Raw genomic sequence first — 22,574 nt, 5'->3', positions numbered from 1 at the left:
TTCATTCATTTAATACTCGATAAATAGAACTATTCCTTGCATAATATGAGCGCATTAAGGTAGAATTGTTGGGGCGCTTTAGTTTTTTTTCCACACCTACCACAGTTTTTGTCGGAAATGTAAAATTTAAATTGTGATATATAGTTGAATAACTAGTTTTTCAAATATTATACGCAAACATTTTTTGACGGTTTTAGTTTAGCTATAAAATTGATACATATCTACTTTTTCCATAAAAAGTGGTATTTCGTTGTTTCTAGCTCTGAAACCGTACATTTTTTTTACAAACAATGTTTAAGTGAATCATAATACATTTAATAACCTTTCATTACATGTAACTCACGTGTATGTGAGACTCGTGGTATAGCTATAATTTACATTTTACGAAATTCGGCAGTGATTATTTATATGACGTCATTATTTGTAACTGAGGAACAACAGAGATGGTCTCCCGGCAGTTTTAGACTCCAGGTCATAGCTAATAACATACTAGAAGCTTATGCGGATTATCCTGAAAATGACCAATTTTGATTTTTTTAACTTTTATGCATTTGTATGGGCAAATATCTACATTTTGATACATAATTTCCACATATTTGGTTCAATTTTGATTTTATTGATATCAGTGTATGGCTTGAGACGTCATCTTTAATGTTGTAGTACATTGCTTTATCGCCCGACTTTTGGTTTGATTGCAAAACCCAAATAATCGAATATTTTTTTACGTAATTTTTATTATTTTGTAAATTTTTCTTAAACTGTTGCATATTTTTATAAACTTTGTATGAATAAAATATAGTTTATTTAATTGGCTTTCATTTAATACCCCACACGTGTATGTGCTATGCATAATTTGGGTGCAGTATGCAATATTCGCAACGAAGCGGGAGCCATTTTGATGACGTCATTCCGCTGAAGTAGATGGCCGGCGCCGCCGTCTCCCGGCAGTTTTGGAGACCCAATGCCATGCCCAACAACATACTAAAAGTTGGTAGCGGTTTCCGGCTCTGAACTATCTCTGCGACCGTTTCCCATAAGGCATGGCACTATTGGAACGTATGGGATATCCAATCATCGACACGGCTGTCGATCATTGGAAGCAGTTTGAATATTTAAATGAAAGACCTATATATTTTGAGTGCTGAACAAGCTTAGCTAAATAATATAATAAAGTGCAAAAAAAAAAAAAAAAAACGTTTCGACATTTGTCGAAGATTGGAAAAAGCAAAAAAAAAATCTCCAATTACCGACAGGCGTGTTTTGACATTTTAACATAACCTCACCCTTCTAATGAAATTATTAAAAAGTTGTGAATTTCTATCCTAATTTTATAAATAACTAACATTTTCGATAAAGCAAAACAATTAAAAGTTATGGGCAATAAATCTTACTCACCTCCTTAGCGATGTTACTAATAAAACTGGATTTCGTTGGAGATATACCGCGGTCGAAACATATCATTACGCCATTTTGTACAAAATGGCCGAATGTATGAAACGTCATCCGCAATGACAGCTAGATAATCCTCGTCTATTGTTTATGCTTCAAATGCGTTCAGAAACTAGAAAATACTGTTATTTTTATTTGTAAACTTTTTTAATGTCGGACAATGGTGCCTTGTTGAAGATTGGGTGTTTTACCTTAAGCATTGACAGGTCGCCACTCTTCTCGATGATTGTTAAAACACAAAGTTGTAAGATTGACATCTATTTCCTTAAAAATAAAGTTCATTTTTCTTAAGTGTTCCGGATTTTTGGACACTTTGGGTGCTACGCTACCGGCGGCGATGTGGGTGTAATGGTGTTTACGGCGGTTTGAATGTTACTAAGTATCAGGCGTTGTGTATGCATCGGTATATTTGTTGACAGTGGATGGCATGAATTATTTTATTACTTCGGATGACTTAGTATTAATGGTAAATTTAGATGTTGCGGTATATTTGGAGACCTTCACTGTCACTATCTATTTGATGCTGACTGTACTTTTCTCTCAGTGCACCTATTTAAACACGGCAACCACATAATAGTGACCGGAAAAAGATAGGCAACCTAGTTGATTTATGTTGTACAAGTTGTATACTTTCCATTGAAACTTATTTCGTCCGTCTGACAAATCGGTGAAATATGACGAAAAAAAAATTTTCAATTTTGTTTTTTAAATAGCCTTCACGAATTCTTAAGGCAATCCTATTTATTTATGTTCTGGAACATATTTTCTTTCATATTTTCATAGTTTCATCTGTCAGACAGATTGGTGAAGGTCCCATATATGTGGGATCTCCTACGAGGGGTACACCGAAATTGACGGGAATTGTGTAGTTTAGGCTGAGTTTGAATAAAACCTTTTTTGATACATGCAAACTGGCTATTTACAATCATTATGACATATCCTTAATTTAAAAAAATATATGAATATATTTATTATAGCGGTTTAAAATGGCTACTATTTAACTGATCACCAGATTTAATAAAATTTAATACCAAAAAAATCTATTTTACCACCCTAAAATCATTAATGATCACCAAAATTATAACACCATTTTAATGTGAAATGATTACCTATTTTATTACTTTTTACTATCCTATTAAAGGAAATGACACCAAATTAATCATTATTAATCCAAAAATAGTAAATGATTACCAAATTTAAAATCCCATTTTAATGTGAAATGATAACCAAATTTTTACATCTTGCTATCCTATTAAAGAAACTAACACCAAAATAATCATTGTAAACCCAAAAATAGTAAATGACCACCAAAATTAGAACTCTATTTTAATGTTAAATTATAACCAAATTATTTAATCTTGCTGCCCTATTAAAGCAAATGACTCCAAAATAATCATTGTAAACCTAAAAATAGTAAATGACCACCAAAATTTTAACCACATTTTAATTAAAATTTGTGCAAATATTTAATATATCCATTAAATTAATTAATACACTTCGTCACCTTTTTCTAGTAGCATTTTATTTCTGTAACAGTCGCAGTTCTAACCTAACCTAACCCACTTTTCTAGTAGCATTTCTTTTCTGTAAGGGTCGCAGTTCAAACCTAACCTAACCCACTTTTCTAGTAGCATTTCTTTTCTGTAAGGGTCGCAGTTCAAACCTAACCTAACCCACTTTTCTAGTAGCATTTCTTTTCTGTAAGAGTCGCAGTTCAAACCTAACCTAACCCACTTTTCTAGTAGCATTTCTTTTCTGTAAGGGTCGCAGTTCAAACCTAACTTAACCCACTTTTCTAGTAGCTTTTCTTTTCTGTAAGGGTCACAGTTCAAACCTAACCTAACCCATTTTTCTAGTAGCATTTCTTTTCTGTAAGGGTCGCAGTTCAAACCTAACCTTACCCACTTTTCTAGTAGCATTTCTTTTCTGTAAGGGTCGCAGTTCAAACCTAACCTAACCCACTTTTCTGGTAGCATTTCTTTTCTGAAAGGGTCGCAGTTCAAACCTAACCTAACCCACTTTTCTGGTACCATTTCTTTTCTGTAAGGGTCGCAGTTCAAACCTAACCTAACCCACTTTTCTAGTAGCATTTCTTTTCTGTAAGGGTCGCAGTTCAAACCTAACCTAACCCACTTTTCTAGTAGCATTTCTTTTCTGTAAGGGTCGCAGTTCAAACCTAACCTAACCCACTTTTCTAGTAGCATTTCTTTTCTGTAAGGGTCGCAGTTCAAACCTAACCTAACCCACTTTTCTAGTAGCATTTCTTTTCTGTAAGGGTCGCAGTTCAAACCTAACCTAACCCACTTTTCTAGTAGCATTTCTTTTCTGTAAGGGTCGCAGTTCAAACCTAACTTAACCCACTTTTCTAGTAGCATTTCTTTTCTGTAAGGATCGCAGTTCAAACCTAGCCTAACCCACTTTTCTAGTAGCATTTCTTTTCTGTAAGGGTCGCAGTTCAAACCTAACCTAACCCACTTTTCTAGTAGTATTTCTTTTCCGTAAGGGTCGCAGTTCAAACCTAACCTAACCCACTTTTCTTAAAGCGTTTCGTTTCCGTAAGGGTCGTTTCAAAAAATGGGGCAACTGCCCTGGATTACCTTAAGGTTAAAAAACAAAACTCCTACAATTTCAACAAGCTTTATATTAAACTGTAAACAAACAGAACATACCAATCCTCTTGGTAACTAAAAATTAATAATCATTTTAAATTCTTACAGAACAATCAGTGTTTTAAATAGGTACTTAAGTGAGTACTTAGTGTAGGAGTCTACAATTTTAATAATCATTTTTTATAAGGAAATAAACAAGAATATAAAGTCAGTCCTCTTGTTAACTAAAAATAATAATCATTTTAATTTCTTAGGGAAGAATCAGTCTTTGAAATAGCTCTAACAATTTCAATAATCCTTTTTTATAAAAAAATACAAACATAAAAAGTCAGTCCTCTTGTTGACTTAAAATAATGTTTTTAATTTCTTACGAAAAAATCAATCTTTGTAATAGGCAAGTACTAATAATAGATACTAATTTTAAAATCTTTAGAAAGAATCAGTCTTCTGTAATAATTCACTGCACAATTAATGCTTTCTTAGCTTTGGCTGGTCGTCCTCTTTTACGTTTCATGCCAATCGGAATAGCTCTTGCCTCTGAAGGTGGCTGGACATGCTTAAGCCGAATTGCTAATCCAACGAGATGCTTGCAGATATAATCTCTGAGAAAGATCGGGCAATTGCATGTGCCACGGAGCCAATTATCTTTTTCTCGGGGCATTATTACTTCCCACTCGCTAAATTGTTGCTCTTTGTACTCGTCAAAGGTCTCCCATGGGCTTTCATAACTTTAACAAAGTAAATCCGAACCAGCTGGAATTCTGTAGGAACAAATTAGTTCAGTCGTGTTCTTTAATGGCACCTGCTTCGACAGTTTTGCCCATTGGTAGCTTTCTGTCCACGTCTTTAAAGTCACTGTTGGCAGATGAGCAAAACGTCTCTCAGTATTTATTATGTATTCATTAGACCAGTCCTTGTCCATATCAGACGCAATCACTAAGAACCGCGCCAAATGATGACGCTCACGAAGCATGCCTTTATCTTTAATCACTTTATTAAAAGCTTCTAAAGCATTGTTTGTAGCAGGAGTTCCCGGAGATGCACCCAAATACCAGAAACGATTTATATAAGCCATTCATTTTCAAAGTATGATATAAAATCATTTTCGGCTTTCCACTTGTCCAAGAACTTTTCACAGGCTCGATCAAATATTTCCTGAGTTGAGGCACACTGTAAGGTATCAATATCCTGTATGACTTCATTTTGGTATTTTTTGGGCACAATTTGCTCTACTCTTGTTTGCATCCTCTTTTTCGCATGCGCCCAGCACATTCTTATGACTGTATCTGTTCCAAATGTGCGCGCAAAGGCAGTTTGTATACTTTTAGCTGCATCACAGACCAAAACTGTCCAAGATAAAGTGTGTGAGTAGAGGTAGGAAACAACGTTTCTCAACGTGGAAAATAAAAATATGAAATCTTCCGTTCGTTCTGTTGTTGTCACAGCTAATCCGAATGGATGGAAATGTTTATCCTTGTCTGTATTTCCAATTACAAGTACTGGAAACCCTTGCCACATGAGCTTATATGTGGCAACCGCGTGAAGAACAGTACTTTGGCATGCTAGACTAGCGATGTGACGAGTCCACTTTTTTTCGATTCGAATCATTCGAATCGATTCGGCCACTGATCCGAGTTGAAATTCGAACTGACTCGACTCGACGGTTTGCGTGGTTCGCGACAAGGTCACGGGCCGCGGAGCCGCAAACGAGTCAAGCGGCAGTTGTTGTAAACAGAACCTTCAGGACACCGAATTAAGGTTTATTTTTCAATGGCCATACTACCAGTGAACTCGACTCGGGATGGCGAATCAAGCGGCAGTTGTTGTAAAAAGAACCTTCGGGCTACGGAATTAAGGTTTATTTTTGAATGGTTATAGTACCAGTCAACTCGGATTGAAACGGCGAATCAAGCGGCAGTTGTTGTAAAAAGAACCTTCGGGCTATCGAATTAAGGTTTATTTTTGAATGGCCTTAGCGTAGCGTTGACTCGGCTCGGAGAGTTGGTGAATTGGCGATTCATTCGCCGAGTCAGCGGATCGGATACCAAGTTACCAGTCAGTTTAGTGGCCGAGTTGATTCGGATTGCCAATAGTCTTGATTCGAATCAACTCATCTGTAGGTTGATTCGGATTATTCGAATCAGATAACTCGACTCGCCCATCGCTATGCTAGACCAATTAAATACTTCGTCGTTAACATAAACCGGAAGCTCTGATCTAAATCATCATCAGAGATTTCATAGGAAATAACGAAAACCTCGTGGTCGTCAACAGGTATTTGAGAGTTTTCTTTTAACCATAATTCCAGCTCTCCCAAGCTTATTACTGCTGGCCCGTATTTTTTCTTCCGTATGATTTGAAGATAATTGTTTAACTGTAACTTAGTCGGCTGAACTAATCCATTAATTTTACTTAAATTCTTCATGATGGACTGAGGCTTCAAACGCAGTTCGAATAGTTTATCAATTTCTTTTTTTGTTTTCTCATCTATACCACATGTGGACCGAAACTTAGAATTCTCATGGTCGTGGTATGTTTCAGTACGATATAATAATATATCATCACTCAATGCGTCAAACAAAAGATAAATCGCGGCAGAACACTGAATTGCAGCCCGAAGTTTCACTTGGTTACAACGATAGTAACGTTTTACTCCTTCCTCAGTCGTGTGATATTTATGTGTTGACCAGGTCTTCTCATTTTTGATATATTCCTCTGCGCTCCGCACGGTCGTAAATTTCCTTTCAAAAACCCAACTGTTACCTGTCTTTCGACGTTTGTTCGTATGCTCTGTGATTTTATCACCGTCTTCACCTGATTCTGACGAAGCACTCAACGGCGGAGCACAAGAACTTGGTCCCGCTAAGTTTTCACTCGCCATCGTAAAAGCAGAATACAAAACACACACAATGAACGCTGCTGGCGCATGACTGAGCATTGCAAAGATGAGCGCGGCGCGTGCGGTGCGGGTTACGGGGGGTTGAGCGGGAGGGGCTACTAATTTTGGTATCATTTTACTTTATTTGGTAATATGTATTCATTTTTTGGTAATCATAGCATTTATTTAGGTTAAAATATCGCATTAATTTGGTCTTCAAGATTTGGTGATCGTTAATGATTTTTGGTAATCATTCAATATATTTGGTATTTGAATACTATTTGAAGAACAGTCGTAATTAAAATGGTGGTACTTTTGTATTTTTAGGCCTTATTTTTTTGGTGTTCAGTAATTTTTTTTGGTAAGCACGTTTTTTTTTATTTAGGGTACCAAAGTATTTTTGGGTGGTCATTATATTTGTAGCCGTTTATAATTGACTAGTCGATAAACAGAATGGGGCTCACGTGTGAAAATTTCCGTGACCGAATTTTTCACAACTTTCGCCTAGGGTTATTTCGTGATGGATGTCTCATCGAGCTTATTTCTATATATGATGTTGAAGTGCCTTGTCAAATGACAATATATCGCTAGTCTGCGGAGTTTTGGCGGGGTCGTGCCTCTCTCAGTACACTTCTACAAGTCGACCAAAAACAGCGGTAACAATTGAAAACGACACGGCTGTGCAAAAGATAATTGAAGGTGACAGACATATGACATATGACATACGAGCAAATCCGGAGAACTATGGGCATTGGAATGACTGTAATCCAAACTATTGTACATAGTTAATTGGGTGTCAGAAACCTTTTTTCCCGATGGGTACCACATAATTTGTCAGAAGAGCAAAGTATGGCTTATGTTGTTTGGTACCTACCGATTTACTCTGAAACGCTTCAACGAAGGGAAATCAAAAGCCGTGTATAATATGGTCTCAGGTCGTCAATCGAGGGTTTATTCATATGAACAGCTTCATATGGGCAGTTTGGGTCTTCGAAGCCAAGGTCAAGCCAATGAAAACCTACAAATCGGCCATTTTGGTAATGCCTACTTCAGAGTACAAAAAGTGCTTTAATTAATGGTTCGAAAGAATGCAGAAATGCATTGATTGCAAAAGAACATACCTACTTAAAAAAACAATAAATCATAATTTATGTCTAACTTGCAGCTAGTTTTTTTTTACCGATCATTTCGGTGTGCCCCTCGTACTATTAGCATTTCTCTCTTTCAACGAACGAGTAATGTCGACTTTGCCCGACACGACCACCGTCAAATAACCGTCAGATAATTTTTGACAGTCGTTTTGATGGAAATACAAATATCTTCTTTTATTATACAAATTTGCTCGAATTATAACTAGTTATCAGTCGTGTGCCCCGAAGTACACCCGATTTGCATTACACTGCTAAATTAAGAACAGTGACAAGTAGCACAACTACGGAATAAAGAAAGAACGGAAAGAGCCTAGATTAGTATGAAAATCTATGTCGCCAACACGTACACTACTACAAATTCAAACACAACCTATCTAAAGGGATGATTGGCAATATTTTCTTATTTCGTAAGAGATTATGAGTTATGAGATGAGCCCTCGCCCATTCTAATAATTTGAACTTTACAGTAAAGGAAATCCCAACAAAAATATAAATGTGAAATGAGACCTAAGTTCAATTAAGAATATGTGTCGTTAAATAATTGAGATCTATATGGGTGCCAAGTTCTGTGCTGTGTAGAAAATCCTTAATAGCCTATGCGTAAAAACTAGCGAAGACAAATCCTTTATAATTTCAGGAAGTTCCTTATTACATTTAAATAAAGTTGATTTTTGTACTAAACAATCAAAACATCCTAAAAACCAAAAACTAGAAAATATTGAAATATTAATGAAATAATACTTAGTGCTGATATGAAATCCCTCCATGTGTGATATTTCTTGTCCGGCTGGTGTTATAATATTTATTATTTATTTATAATGCACTACATATGCATTATTTTCATAAATTTCTCCATTCAGCAATTCTGACAGCTGATATGTGCCAGTAAATAATAATTTTAGTAAATTTTTATTTATTTTTGATATAAGTATGTAAATTATGGTAATATTTATTAGATAAAGATAAAAGATTTATCAAACAAAAAGATTTATTCATATAACAAATATAAAAAGTAATTTTATAGAATTTTACAGACTAAGGTCGATAGGTGCCCGGGTAAATGTGCCTAGCACGCTGCTGGCGTTTCCTCTTTGAACAGCCAGCGAAATATGCGCCGGACTGGGGTCGCCGCTTTTTTCTCGTAGGCGTTGACCTAACTTTCTTATAATTTTTTTGGCGTCAGCACACCGAGGGCCGCTGGTCTCTATGGCTACTGGTACAAAGTCGAAAGTCGGCTTCAGGTTTGAATATTTAGCCCGTTTCAGTCTAGCGGCGTTATCGGCAGCAGCTCCAGCTTTGTGCATCGTGTGGCTGAGATGCGAAGGGGCAAATGTGCTTACGCACGTCGCGCCCCAATTAAGGCATTTTTGATTCTGGAGTGTAATGGTGAACTCATGTTTCATCTGTCTACGTTTCTAAATGACGCCAAAAACTGCTTTACTTCTCTGAAAACCATTCAAGTATTCTTTCGAGTTTTGCACACAAAATCTCTTTTGATCGTGGTTAAGCGGCACCTAACGAGGGGATAACTTTTTCATATTTAATTCCTAACTAAGGATAATAATGTATCTAACCTTTCGAAACACCGTGTCAGCTATAACAGATAGCTTCAATCGTCGATCTGCCATAACCAGAGGGCGGAATTGCTCATGGCAAAAATCAAACGTCAATAGAGTTGGAACGTTAGATTTTATCGAATAAACTGAAATAATATTTACCTATAGCGTATATTTATTTATTTATCAATAAAACTAAACCTCAAATCGATAAGCAAACAATAATAGACTTCATATGAACATAACGGAATAAAATTTAAATAAAACGCAATATAAAATGATAATTTTAGAAACTAATTTTTAACTGAGTACTGAATTATTAAAACTTACCTAAGTTTCAATAATGACGTTTTCCTTGTTTTCTCTGTAATAATACATGATGATCATAATTTTTCCCATATTATCAGCCTGCATACTGGTTCTTTATTTATTGTAAATCCATTTATACGTAGCAATTAGGGATGTACCGACTAGTCGCCGACTAGTCGGGAAAGCCGACTATCCGGCCACATTTGTAGTCGGCGATTAGTCGGCGACTAGTCGGCAAAAATGGCCGATTAGTCGGCACTTTATTAGTGAAAGAAAAACAGAAAACAAATCAATATTTACCATATGATTTATGTTTATTTTACTAAAATACCTATTCAGGGTGCATACCTACGAAAACTTTTGGTCATATAATTGACCGTTTGATCGTTATCGTATGTTGGTGGACTGATGTTTTCCTCTACAGGTCGATCTCAACTGATTCTCGTGTAACTTCATGTGCCAATTCGATAGATTTTTTTTTTAATTTCAGTTATTGGTTTTTAACGGTGGAGCCATGAGGAACTATTAATGTTATTGCAAAATTTAGAGACTTAGTCAGGGCACGTTGCTCGTAAAGACGCTGACCACAGGGGATAGGTTCTTAACTGGCGACTACGTATGTGGAATAGAGCCTTGGAAATACCTCCTACAAACTGTACTGACGGTATGCTCAGGATCGCAAAGTAAAAGAACTAAAGACAAATTGAACGAACATTCTTGTGATAGGTCTTTGAACCTTTTAGTGAAGTAGGACACCTTTTAGCCAAGCTAAATTATGATGAATAGCGCAACAAAAGGAGCAAAACTATTGTTTTTCACCTGAACTTATACGAAACTAATGATCTGGCCGACTAGCCGACTAGTCGGCCGACTAATCGGCCATTCGAGCGCCGATTAGTCGGCTAGTCGGCTAGTCGGCCAAATCAATAGTCGGTACATCACTAGTAGCAATACGTAAGGAACATTCTACTTCAGAATCTTCAGATGATGTAACAGGTGCATATTTATTGAACTCAGTTACGCTATCTTCCTATTTGTTTTTATAAAATCGGCTTAGTCACGAAGGGTGTCATAATCAGGCATCCTGTCCAGTACTTTTTCCAGTTTTATTTGACTGTATTGGATCCACTCCAATCTATAATAGTTCGCACATGGTCTAGAATCTCAAATGATTCTACCACAGATAAATAAGATGTTTGTAACTTTACTATTGCGTCACATAAACAGCTGTCTTTAATACAAATTAAATCATTTTTCAAATCTTTTGTCCTTAAGTTTTTTTTTTGCTTCTCTAATTGCCGCTGACTCGCTTAGGTTTAACTGTCAAATCGACAGCTGAAAAAGTCGATAAAATTCAACGATCCAACTCTATTGTCGTTTGATTTTTGCCATGAGCAATTCCGCCCGCTGGCCATAACCATAGTACCATGTACGTTGGAGACCATTTCCGCAGTCGTGATGTTTTCGGACGTCCAGTATTCATCTTAGGCACTTGTACAGTTCACAATGTGCGGTCGCCATCCAAAAGACATTTCCGTGAGAGGCGACGAAAAAATTCCATTCTGGTTTTAATCCAAAACCATTCTCATGATTGCACAAGTTTATGAAATTCTTCTTGTTCTTGTATTGTGCAGCTAGCTGCACCATCACTAAAATAATAGATATTTTCCCTAATTTTAACACGTATAATTTTTATTAATATAATTCATTAATCAACACAATTTACGAAGATGCAATCTATATTTTATCCTCCTTATGGCACTTTTTTTCTTTCCAGGTGGACGGCGGTATGACGTCAAATTCACTGGTCATGCAAATGCAGGCCGATTTAATTGGCATCAACGTTATTAGAGCAGGCTTCACCGAGAGCACCGCCTTGGGCGCAGCGCAAGTCGCCTATTGGGGAGTCGACGCTTCTAAACCGGTCACACCTATACCTATGACCGATGGTACCATTTATGTTCCACGTATCACAGATGACGAACGTGATATGAGGTATAAACAATGGAAAATGGCAGTTGAGAGGTCTTTAGGATGGGACCAAAATTAATATTATATTGGAATTGAAATTGATATTTTTGTGATATAATTCATTGTTCGTGTAAATTTTTATACATTGTTGAAAGTTAATATTCATTATATATTAGTTAAGTATCGCCTTATAGGGAATAGGTATATTTGCAATAATGTAAGTAAGCAGGTAAAGTTGAAATGGAGTTAAAATGGATTATATTATCATCAGTTAGGTTATACAAATATATATATTTAATTATCATGCGGTGTGCAGGTATTAGATGTCTTAGGCGCCAAGTGTACGATTAAGAGGTCAAAGCTCCCTTTTCATCTACATGTGGGTATAATCATCCATCCCATCAAATCAACGAAGTAGTTATTAAAACATTTTTTCATTGGAAATATTGATATACCTGTCAGATACGAGTTAAGCAGGCTTTGTAATGGGTCTTTTGGTCTAGTCCCGCAGTGATGTCGTTTAAGTACTAAACTAAAACGTCTAACGATATATGTAGATAACGTTGTACAAAAAAACGCATATTAAATGGAATATTAATATGTAAAATAGCCCTGAGATTACTGCAAGCTCTAAAATGATAAGTTTTCTAACGAAAGGAAATATTAGTAGATGTCCCCGTGTTGAAAATTAAAATATCCCGATATTCTCTAGATGAAATAAATAGCAAATGAGCAATACAAACATAACTAAGTAGAGAAAGGGAAGTTACCAAAGCTTCGCATACATATTTTTAAAACCATATACATAGTAGTTTTATGAATAAATAGATGGCATTAACATTCCCGTTGATATAGTGAAAATCCGATAGCCCAAAATATTTTTGGAGGCCTGAGAAGATAGGTATTAAATGACCCAGCCTATATGCCGTTTCAGTTGGGCCAAATTGATGGAATTCTGTATACGTAGAGGCTCAAAGGGTCGCACATCAAACAGCAATTTTTTTTTAAATTTGAATAGAGGGAACATTAGATGCTTATTAGACCTAGTTCTTCCTCTTGAGCGATAAGGAAATTTCTGTAGTTACGAGTAAGAGGCTATTCATAAATTACGTCATTTCAAATTAGGGGGGGGGGGGTCTGGACATCGGGTGACGGTAGCATGAAGTAGGAGGAAATGGGGTCATTCGAAGCATGATTTTTGGATGATTATAGGGGGGGGGGGGGGTCGAAAATCATCAAAAATCGATGACGTAATTTATGGACAGCCCCTAATACTAAGTATAGATGATTTTGCGATGGCGCGCTCCACCCTTCTACAGTTACTTTAGCTACCAGTACAGGTTGAGAAGGTGTTGAGTGCTTCTTCGTGGATGACAATAGTATAGTCAGGGTTTAACGTATGCGGAATGAAATTTTGCACAATATTTGTGCAACCTTATCAAATAAAAAAAATATTTAATATAACGATCATGTTATGTATTTTTTATAACAATCATCTAACAAATTTTAATGTAAAAAGTAATTTGGCCCCATGCATGCTGCTTTTCGACAATTTGTTGGCAGTTTATCCATGGCGCCTGTGTAAGTCGGTGTTGGCATTTTGTTTAATTCTAATTGAAATTTTCGAATTAAGAATAAGAATAATAATTATTATAAAAAAATTAGAACCTGTATATTTTTAGCCCGAAATTATTCAAATAAACACGCCATTTTAGGTTGGCCCAAAATCTTCGATCGGGGAAAGTTGTGGTACGTTTAGGTTAGGCTGATTTGAATCCTTTGGTACATATGGGATTCCTAGCTCCTCTATTTTAGCCAGGGTCTTTTTTGAATAATGGCTGGATGCTAGATCGGGCGAAAACACAACATTAGTTCATCTGTGCTGTGTTTTCTTTATGAAAACGTATACGTCTTTACGATCACGTACAATCGGCAAACAACCCTGCATGTATTGTTCAGCAATGACTGCTAAACCAGATTCAAAAAACACCGCAAGCCACACACATACTTTTTTTGGAAAGGCCCTGCCAGGATAAGCTAAGTGAGTCTGCCCCCAGCGAGTTTTGGCTTGTAATTTTTTTTATTGATTTGTCTTTCTATTAGTATCGAGTATGCCAAATTTCAGCTCCCCAAACTTTATAGTTGAATAATAATAAAAAACGAAATATGATCTTTCTTCAATATTTTCTTTTCTAGTCAACCTATTTTAACGAGCTTGGCATATATTGTACATTTAATAAAGATGATTAAATGACCTTAATTATATTTTCATTATGCCATAGAAAAAAAAAATACAATAAAATTCTTCAGATTTTTTTTTCTTTTACTTTCACGTTAGAGACCGCTCCAATTTTTTCACTGGTAATACACCCACCAACGTCCTATAATATGTATTTTTTTTCAAAATTTTGGCTGAGGGAGAACATGTAGATATCTTTACATGAAATGCTTTAGGTATATTTAATTACTATACAAATGCACAAGATGCCTTTTTGACAATTATCTGTTCAAAAATTGGAAGCGTATTATTAAAAAAATCGTATTGTTCGTTTATACACTGAAGTATTGTTTTTATTGCGAGGCAATATAGCGTTTTAACTTTCTTACGGAAAACGCGTTGTATTGCAGTCGTTTTTGTTAATGAATTCATATCGTTGTTTTTATTTTCCCAACGCACGACAATCGAAATGAGTTCTTTTTGCTGCAAAACGATTTTTTTTATTGTTTTTTTTAACCCTTTTAAAAAGCTGAAATGTAAGTGGCCAGTATTTAATATGCAACATGTACGTTTCTCTAAAGAGGTTGTAATCATTCCGATTTGAATTATAGCGTTTCTAGGAAATGTAATATTGAAGAAAGATCATATTTCGTTTTTTTTTTTATTTAACTATAAAGTTTGGGGAGCTGAAATTTGGCATACTCGATACTAATAGAAAGACAAATCAATAAAAAAAATTACAAGCCAAAACTCGCTGGGGGCAGACTCACTTAGCTTATCCTGGCAGGGCCTTTAGTGTGCTCCATATATATTTTACTGATTTTTCATTTGGGTCATTAGCGTTCTGGAAATAAAAGTTGCCATTCATTGCCGTCTAAGGTGAAATATGATTCGTCGTCCATAATTCATTCTACGTCGTTTTTTTGCATAAAATAATTGTTTTTGACCAAAGTTGTAAGTCTCTTCTTCTGTGTAAGTTTTTAGTTTTCGGACAACGATGGGTTTTACTTTTCTTGCTTGTTTCGCAATGCCCATATCATGTACATAGATACTTTTTCACTGTTTTGCCATCACAGTGAAAACTTTTCTGAGTCCTTGAGTATCGGCTTTTTCCGAACCTGGATTTCTAGTAGCCGTATGTCGAAGGGAATAGGATGATAATATATTTATAAGCCGTCCTTCGGCTCTCCCCCATTTCTGTAAAATGTTTAACAATCCTCGACTTCGGCCAATCTGGATATGTGACGCGAAAATCACACGTTTTTTCGACGAATTTCTTCGTGATTTGCCATAATTTTTCACACAAATCTTACAATCGAATGATTCGTACAACACTTTGACAGATATACAGAAAACAAATGATAATATCAAGTTTTAAATGGGTCAATCACCTTTTTTTTGTTTTTTGATAAAGAACAAATCAAAATATAAAATAACTTCTTTTTACATTTTTATGCGGTTTTAGCATATTACATATATTGAACTTTAATATTTCAGGAGTAGCCGCGGACTTTTATGATTATTACATAGTTTAATATGATCACAAACATAATTTGAGGTTTAATGTGGTCCCCTGTGTAACCATGGATAACTCAATAAAATAGCATGTTGAAAAAAGTGAAGCCATTGCAATGTTTACATAAACACATTTTTGTTAGTTACACATGTAAATTATGGCAAAATATTATATAAGTACAAAATTACAACAATTAGTTATGTCTCTTGAGTCACTGTTGACAAGAACATAAAAAAACTTTTCTTTTAAATAGTAATAACCAATTATACAAATAAAACAAACACCATAACTTGAATTCTCCCTTTATTTTAAACAAAATTTATCGTAAAAGCTAAAGTAAAACTGTTAATATTCCATACAAAAAAAATAAAAATATGTTAATTTTTATGTGACATGTTGGTTACCCAAGAGAAAAAACGGTAACCCAAGAGACTTTTTTTTACGAGTTGGTTACCCAAGAGACAAATCGGTGACTCAAGATAATTTTAAAATGGAACAAGCTTGATTTATATGATCGTATGACATATTTGTTAGACCTTTTTCATAATCATCATACAGATCATTAATGACAGCTTTATTGGGAATGAAATGAAACAAAATAATACCATAGAAAAATGTATTATCATTATTGAAGTAAATAAAAACAAATTCTAAACAGTTTTTGCTATAATAATCACAGCAAGCAATCATTTGTATTTTTATGAATCAACTAAACTAAACGGAACAATACTACCCTCTAATCAGATTTTTAATTAACATCAGAATAAGCTCTCCGCCACTTAACACAAAAAAACTTATTAACAGTTTTTGTTCTTAATAATCACAGCAAGTAATCATTTATATTTTTATAAATCAACCATAACAAAAATTAAATCTTTGGATCCTTAATTATAATAAACGGAACAATAATATCCTTTAATCAGACTTTTAATTAACATAAGAATGTGATCTCCACAACTTAACACCCAATACCACGAGATTTTTCAGATCTATTACAATAGAAAGACAATTAACAATTTTATTTTATTTTTCTAAAACATTAATAATATTTTTGAAGTCAAAATATTCCTGCTGTCTTTTAATTGTTATTACCGGTTTTTGAAGTATTTTTATTACGTCTCTAGGGTCAATGTATGAAAAATCGTTTGGATCCAGTCGAAATATTTGTTTTCCTTTGACTTTACGCAAAAACATGACGAGCATTTCGCCATCATCGTCTAAACCGTTAACTTTGCAGACGTATCTGAAAAGTTTACCTTTGGATCCGCTAACATTTACTAATAAAAAATCCCCACACTTTACTGATCGGTTTTCTTTGTCTTGAATCCCCGAAGTACATGGTTCCGGATTGGTGTACACTGCATCATACAAAGTTCCTTCGCGAGGTTTACACAAATCAGACACAGTTATTTCTTTTAAAACCCTCTCGTTCGCATCCTTAAGTTGACATAGAGGAATGTCATCGTCATCATCAGAACTGAGCTCTTCATTAATACCACTTGTCTTAACTACCTCAGCATAGTCAGGATCATCGTTATTGAGTGCAGGGTTGTCTTCAACATTAATTGGCTGATAATGTTTCGGATTTCGACACTGGCAAAATCCTCTTTCACAAAAACAACTTAAGTCACGACATTGCAGTCGACCTGCTTCAGTTGCGAATAGTTGATGCATACTGATGGTTCCTTTCAAGGGCTTTATATTTTGTGGCAGTTGTATCTGGAAACTGTTTATTTCTTGTCCGGTAATGAGAAATAGCTTGATTTTGCTTTGTTCTTTCAGAGCATTGTAAAAATCTTCTGCATTGACAATGTCCATACCTGTAGCTACCATATTATCTGCGGTTCTTTTTAGATAGCCCCCTATACCATCGGCTGGACCTTTGCCGTGGCCAGCTTCAAAAAAGGACCACGTCATTGACTGGAACCCATAGTCAAAAATTTTTGTCGAACTCAAATAAAAATTTTGCTTTTGCCTGTATTGACTGAAGGGCCCGTCTGAAAAAAAATGCACGGTTTTTATTCCCGGATAATTTTGGCGAATTTCTAAAAGAATGGGTCGGAGGTGAGCCCAAATTGCTGCAGGCTGATGACACAAGTTTGACGATACGGTACAGTAGGAATTCACATTAGGTTTGGGATCTAATTTATTGGTAGTGAAACTACAACCGTGTGTAGTGACACTTGCTCTCTTGAGCCACCAAAATGATGTGCCTGTATTTCTTCAAAACACTTACAATTATAATTTTCGCTAAAATCTGCGACCAAGACCATCTCTGATTCCTCCAATTTATCAACAGCCTGTCGAAAACTGCGATATTGTACTTTAATATTGTACACATGCTTTTTTAGTGTTTTCAATTCGTCATTAAAGTTTCTCAGCAATTCTTTAGCTTGATCTTCTTTCTGTATTTTAATATTCTTCATAGCTTTCATTTGTTTCCCATTTTTTTCATACGCTATTTCCTGTCGAACCCATTCTTGCCACTTTACATTTTCTGTCTCATTTTGTAGATCATGCGGGATATCTTTAAGACAACACGTGTCGCATGTTCCATACATGCAAGCTTGACTCTCCGTGTTACAAACTGTAGACGTAATGAGGACGTTTAAATCATCTGAGGGTATTATTCGTTTCCGTTTAAGAACTCTTGCCTTGTAAACGGGGTTGACGTGTACTTTACATAAGCACATTTCTCGTCCATCTGCAGAGGGTTTCACGGTGAAGAATGGCCTGTATTTCGTAAAAGTGTAATATGAACATTTTGTGTTTGGGTTCTCTTTTTTAAAGACATTGAATAATCTTTTCATATTATCTAATAGAAACCTCTTTTGGGCTTTTATCTTTGCCTTTGTTATTGTTTCTTTTTTCCCCGCAGTCGCTCGTGATACGTCATCTCGAAGGAAAAAATCTTGAACAATATTTTTCAACAGCTTCTCTCCACGTATTAAGCTTTTGATGTTTTCGTTTTCCCTTAAACCACCAGTCAACCCAAGAGTTTCCTTCATTATTTCTTTTCTTTTGGGCTTTGCGACATTTTCAAAAATACTTCTCAATAGTCTCTTTTCTTTGGCTTTCTTAATTTTCTGATATCTATCTTTTATGGCGTTTGTTAAGATATTGTATTTCGCCTCATCACTTTCATGTGATGTTATTTTACGATATTTGCGTTTTTGTCTAAAATAACGTTGTTTATACTTTTCAGACGCCATTTTTAGTTTTTGGTTTTCTTGCTTTAATTTTAAATTTTCTTTGTATAATTTTGTGCGATCTCTTCGGATTTTCTTTCGGCCTCTTTCCCTCTTTTTGTCTACGGTTTTATTATGAAGCTCTTCACTTTCCCTCAATTCTTCTCTATTAGTTTCTTCCATATGACCCATTTCTTGAGGGTTGTTTTCCAAAATATCCTGTGCAGTTACTGGTGAACTTGGAGGTGTGACTTCGAGAACACGACTTAGATTTTTCTTGTTTTGCCTTAAATTCTTTTTTCTTAGTTTCCATATTATTTTAGCATTATAGTGTTCTTTCGGAGTCAGGTCCTTCACTAACTTCTTCTTTGCGTGATAACATTCTCTTTTTTTCTTTTTATATTCCTCATATTTCTCCGGGTCCTTCTTTAACTTTTCTTTATAGCGTCTCTGTTTTTCGGCGGCTGACAATGGCATTTTCGCTGCAATGGATGATTAGTATGAGCAAACAAGCAATAAAAAGCGATTAGTAACAGGGTGATTTGAGCATACAACTTTTAAATAGAGGATTGTGAAACGTGCCATTTAGTTTTTCAGTACAAACATGTTCTCGGAATGATTCAACAATCACCGATAACATTTTGGTGAAGAGAAATATCGTGAAAATAAGTTTCCAACCAAGCGTTATTTCCAGCCAGCGTGTTAATTAGAGTCCATTCCCTCCTAGCCATGAGAGATAAGATAACTAATTATGACGAATAAGCACGTTAACATAAAAATATATTCAAAATAGGCAGTGAAAAATTAAATGATAGTTGTATCGTAATAAACACAATAGAAAAACAAAAATTAAGTTTTTTTTCATATTGCACATATGGCGATCCATTTACGTACTATAAATAGTAACAATTAAATAGCTTATTGTACCTTTATTCACTCAAACCTTGCAAAACAAGTAAATGTCTCATGGCTTACCAAGATTGTCTCTTGGGTCACCGAAAAAGTCAGCTAGGGGACCGGTGACTCAGGAGACAAACTTGTGTTAATACCAGATAAATGCATAATTAAAATAAAAGATGAAACTAAATAGGTCGCTCATGAATATTAGACCTCAGTGCCACGTAACAAACTCTAGTTTTAAACTAAAATCATACAAACATTACGTAAAATCGCAGTAAGTCAGGAGAAACGGAATAAAGCCACCTTACCTGTATCAGAGCTCCGGACGAAATGAACGACGCGACTAACTGCCGCTGCAATGGCGGACCGACTCACGTGACGCTCAGGTCGGTTTTCTATTGGTCGAGCCAAGGTCATGCGACATCACGCCATTCAATGCCTACTTTTGACTCGGTGAGTCGGGAGAACTAGTATTTTTATGATAGACAGTGACATTTTTTGAAACGTAATTCTTAAAAAAAGTGATTATTTTTCTTGCTTTTGCATAGCATTACAAGATAATAAACGCAATGGTCTGTTGGAACAGACCGTAACATTAAATGCTACAGTGGGATTTTTTCACACCATAAAGGTATTTAACTCTTAATGTGCACGCAGTGACAGGAAAGTTTAGTATGGAGGTAAAAATGTGTCTCCTAGAAAACCAATAAATTTTGTGTAAATTATAAAATGTATAATTTCATATTTTACTCAATTGTCATTAACCAGTCTAATTTAATGTGGAACATATTTGAAACCATATATGTTAATTAGTTTAATAGTAAAAATAGATTGTTCAGTAGTGCCACACAAAAACAAAAAAAAAGTGATTGACCCAAATATCGAGTCATTTAGTCTCCAAATTTTGTATGAAAACTTGGTGCAAATTATTATTCCGCATACGTTACCTACATATTTACTTGAAATCAAAGTCGTCATCGGGTATCATAGATAAAGCAGTGCCAAGACGCTTAGTTTTAAATAAACTGAATATGATGACACTATAAGTATAGTCATAATCAATTCAATTTGGATTATTTATGTCTCGCTCACTGTTGCCCTCGAAATTGTCAGGCTGTATACTACAAAACGTATCACACAGTACTGCGCCATCTACTAAATTATCTAATTAGCAGCTACAATTTGTTAGTAGTGCTTTACGTGTCTTAGTATTTCTTGTCTACAAGTATGTTTTAATGATGCACTATATTGAGTTTTCAATATCTTGTTATGATTAATAAGATTGTTTATATTTAATTTATAGAACAATTTATTTTATTAGACGCATATTGTCAGTTTACCACACCTAAAGTTTGTTTAGGTCATTCGTTATTTTTATTATTATAAATATATTTTTGACTATAATGATGGTCTTCATTTACAAATATTCCTTTAGGCCCTACCTATACATAGGTAAGTAGTGGTTCGGAAAAAAGTAGCAGCACATTAAGAGCCCATCAACGGCACACTAGCGCCACTGCTAAATAATCGTGATTCTTTAAATTTATCGACATAGCTATATTTAAAACTACGGAACCCTCAAAAGAGGCCGCTATATACAGTCAGCCAAAAAAGTGGTCTACCACTTTCTTGGTAGAGTCGAAAAGTGGTAGACCACTTTCTTGGCTGACCGTACCTACAGTATTTTGTATAAGTATAATAATTAAAATATGAAACAAGTTACAGTTTATTAAAATAATACTAATAATTAAATTTATTATAATCCAATACAATATCAACTAGATATTACTAGAATTAAAAATTAAATAAATTAGTACTAATTTAAACTACCTATAAATACAGTATAAAAAACCTATAAAGGACCCAATCATAAATGAAATGCCCCGTCTAAAAGTTCGGCCTGCGGCATGGACCCCATTACACTGGCGGCGTTACCTCTCTGTACCGCTAGAGCGATACGCTGAGAGAGGTAAGCACCAGCCCTACGGTCCCCTGTGGAGTCGACCAGCCGCGCCGACAAAGCGTTCATGAATGCCTTCATGTCGGTTGACCAAGGTCCCAGAGTCTTAACTGCGAGCGCCGCAAACTCATAGTTGTTAACTTAGGTCGAGTATTTGCGGCGCTTGGGAATCTGGGCCGCAGCGCCAGCCCGATGTGGGACTGTGCAAGGGTGTCAACGCACGTCGCGTCCCACACCAGGGCTCTTCCTAATTTCCACGGCACTAACGTGGCTCCGTCGGGACGCTTGTCGTCGTCTCTAGCCATGCCCACTGGTTCTAAAACTGCAGGGACAGACGGTGGCAAGCGCGCGACGGACCAAATCGTTGATAGTGCCGTGGCGATACATGCGGCCGGCGCTTTTTGCGCAAGAGAGGCCATGCCGGCCCAGCTGGTCCACGCTTTTGCCGCAGGTGTGGGAAACACATATTCTGGACCCAAGCCTATTGCTATTCTTAGGCTACTTGGGTCCAGAACCGTGCCTATTGCCTTGGAAGGGAGAGCCTGTAACCAATGCCCCGACTCGTGGCCGAAACTGCCAGAATTCGAGCGTGATCAAAGTCGTCCGGGCTGTTGTCTATAAGTGTGGCATGGACTGCCTCTAGGCGAGGGGAGTCCCAAGCCCGTTGAGTAGCAGTAGTAGTCGTCCCAAGTCCCAAGTACTTTTTTTGAATACATCACACTAGTTTCTATGTCGCTGAATTCATCGATCTATGAACTCAAAACAAAAACGGCCGTTTTAACTTTGGACGTACCTATAGATTAATGATTACAGCAACATAAAAACTAGTTTGATGGCCCCCTGTTTTTAGTACCTATCGTTAAATTTAA

At 35.8% G+C, this 22,574-nt stretch overlaps 3 protein-coding genes, 1 long non-coding RNA gene and 1 pseudogene across 4 annotated transcripts in view; 2 read left to right on the top strand and 3 right to left on the bottom strand.

Moving 5' to 3' along the window:
• The window catches only part of LOC134678313 (glycerol kinase 3), a 64,275-nt gene extending 52,250 nt beyond the window's left edge, over window positions 1–12,025 (top strand). Inside the window, exon 8 of the mRNA XM_063536819.1 lies at window positions 11,730–12,025. Within this exon, the coding sequence (XP_063392889.1) occupies window positions 11,730–12,002 (273 nt within the window). The 3' untranslated portion in view covers window positions 12,003–12,025. The remainder of the gene's footprint in view (window positions 1–11,729) is intronic.
• Window positions 1–22,574, top strand: part of LOC134678317 (gamma-aminobutyric acid receptor subunit beta) — a 555,578-nt gene that overhangs the window by 205,670 nt on the left and 327,334 nt on the right. The window lies entirely within an intron of this gene.
• The window catches only part of LOC134678333 (uncharacterized), a 153,039-nt gene that overhangs the window by 19,004 nt on the left and 111,461 nt on the right, over window positions 1–22,574 (bottom strand). The gene's annotated exons all lie outside the window — the stretch shown is intronic.
• Window positions 4,161–5,578, bottom strand: LOC134678930 (uncharacterized; annotated as a pseudogene).
• LOC134678314 (uncharacterized) lies at window positions 13,184–21,143 on the bottom strand. The gene has a single exon (XM_063536820.1). It carries the CDS (start codon window positions 19,320–19,322, stop codon window positions 17,799–17,801), a length of 1,524 nt encoding a protein of 507 aa, XP_063392890.1. The 5' UTR covers window positions 19,323–21,143; the 3' UTR covers window positions 13,184–17,798.

This window comes from Cydia fagiglandana, chromosome Z (assembly GCF_963556715.1).
Source record: "Cydia fagiglandana chromosome Z, ilCydFagi1.1, whole genome shotgun sequence".
Taxonomy (NCBI): domain Eukaryota; kingdom Metazoa; phylum Arthropoda; class Insecta; order Lepidoptera; family Tortricidae; genus Cydia; species Cydia fagiglandana.
Note: the sequence above shows the minus strand (reverse complement) of the source record. Positions and strands in the feature narration are given on the sequence as shown.

Excerpts from the sequence above, each read along its gene's own strand:
- LOC134678314 (XM_063536820.1), bottom strand. The coding sequence starts at position 19,322 with ATGCCATTGTCAGCCGCCGAAAAACAGAGACGCTATAAAGAAAAGTTA.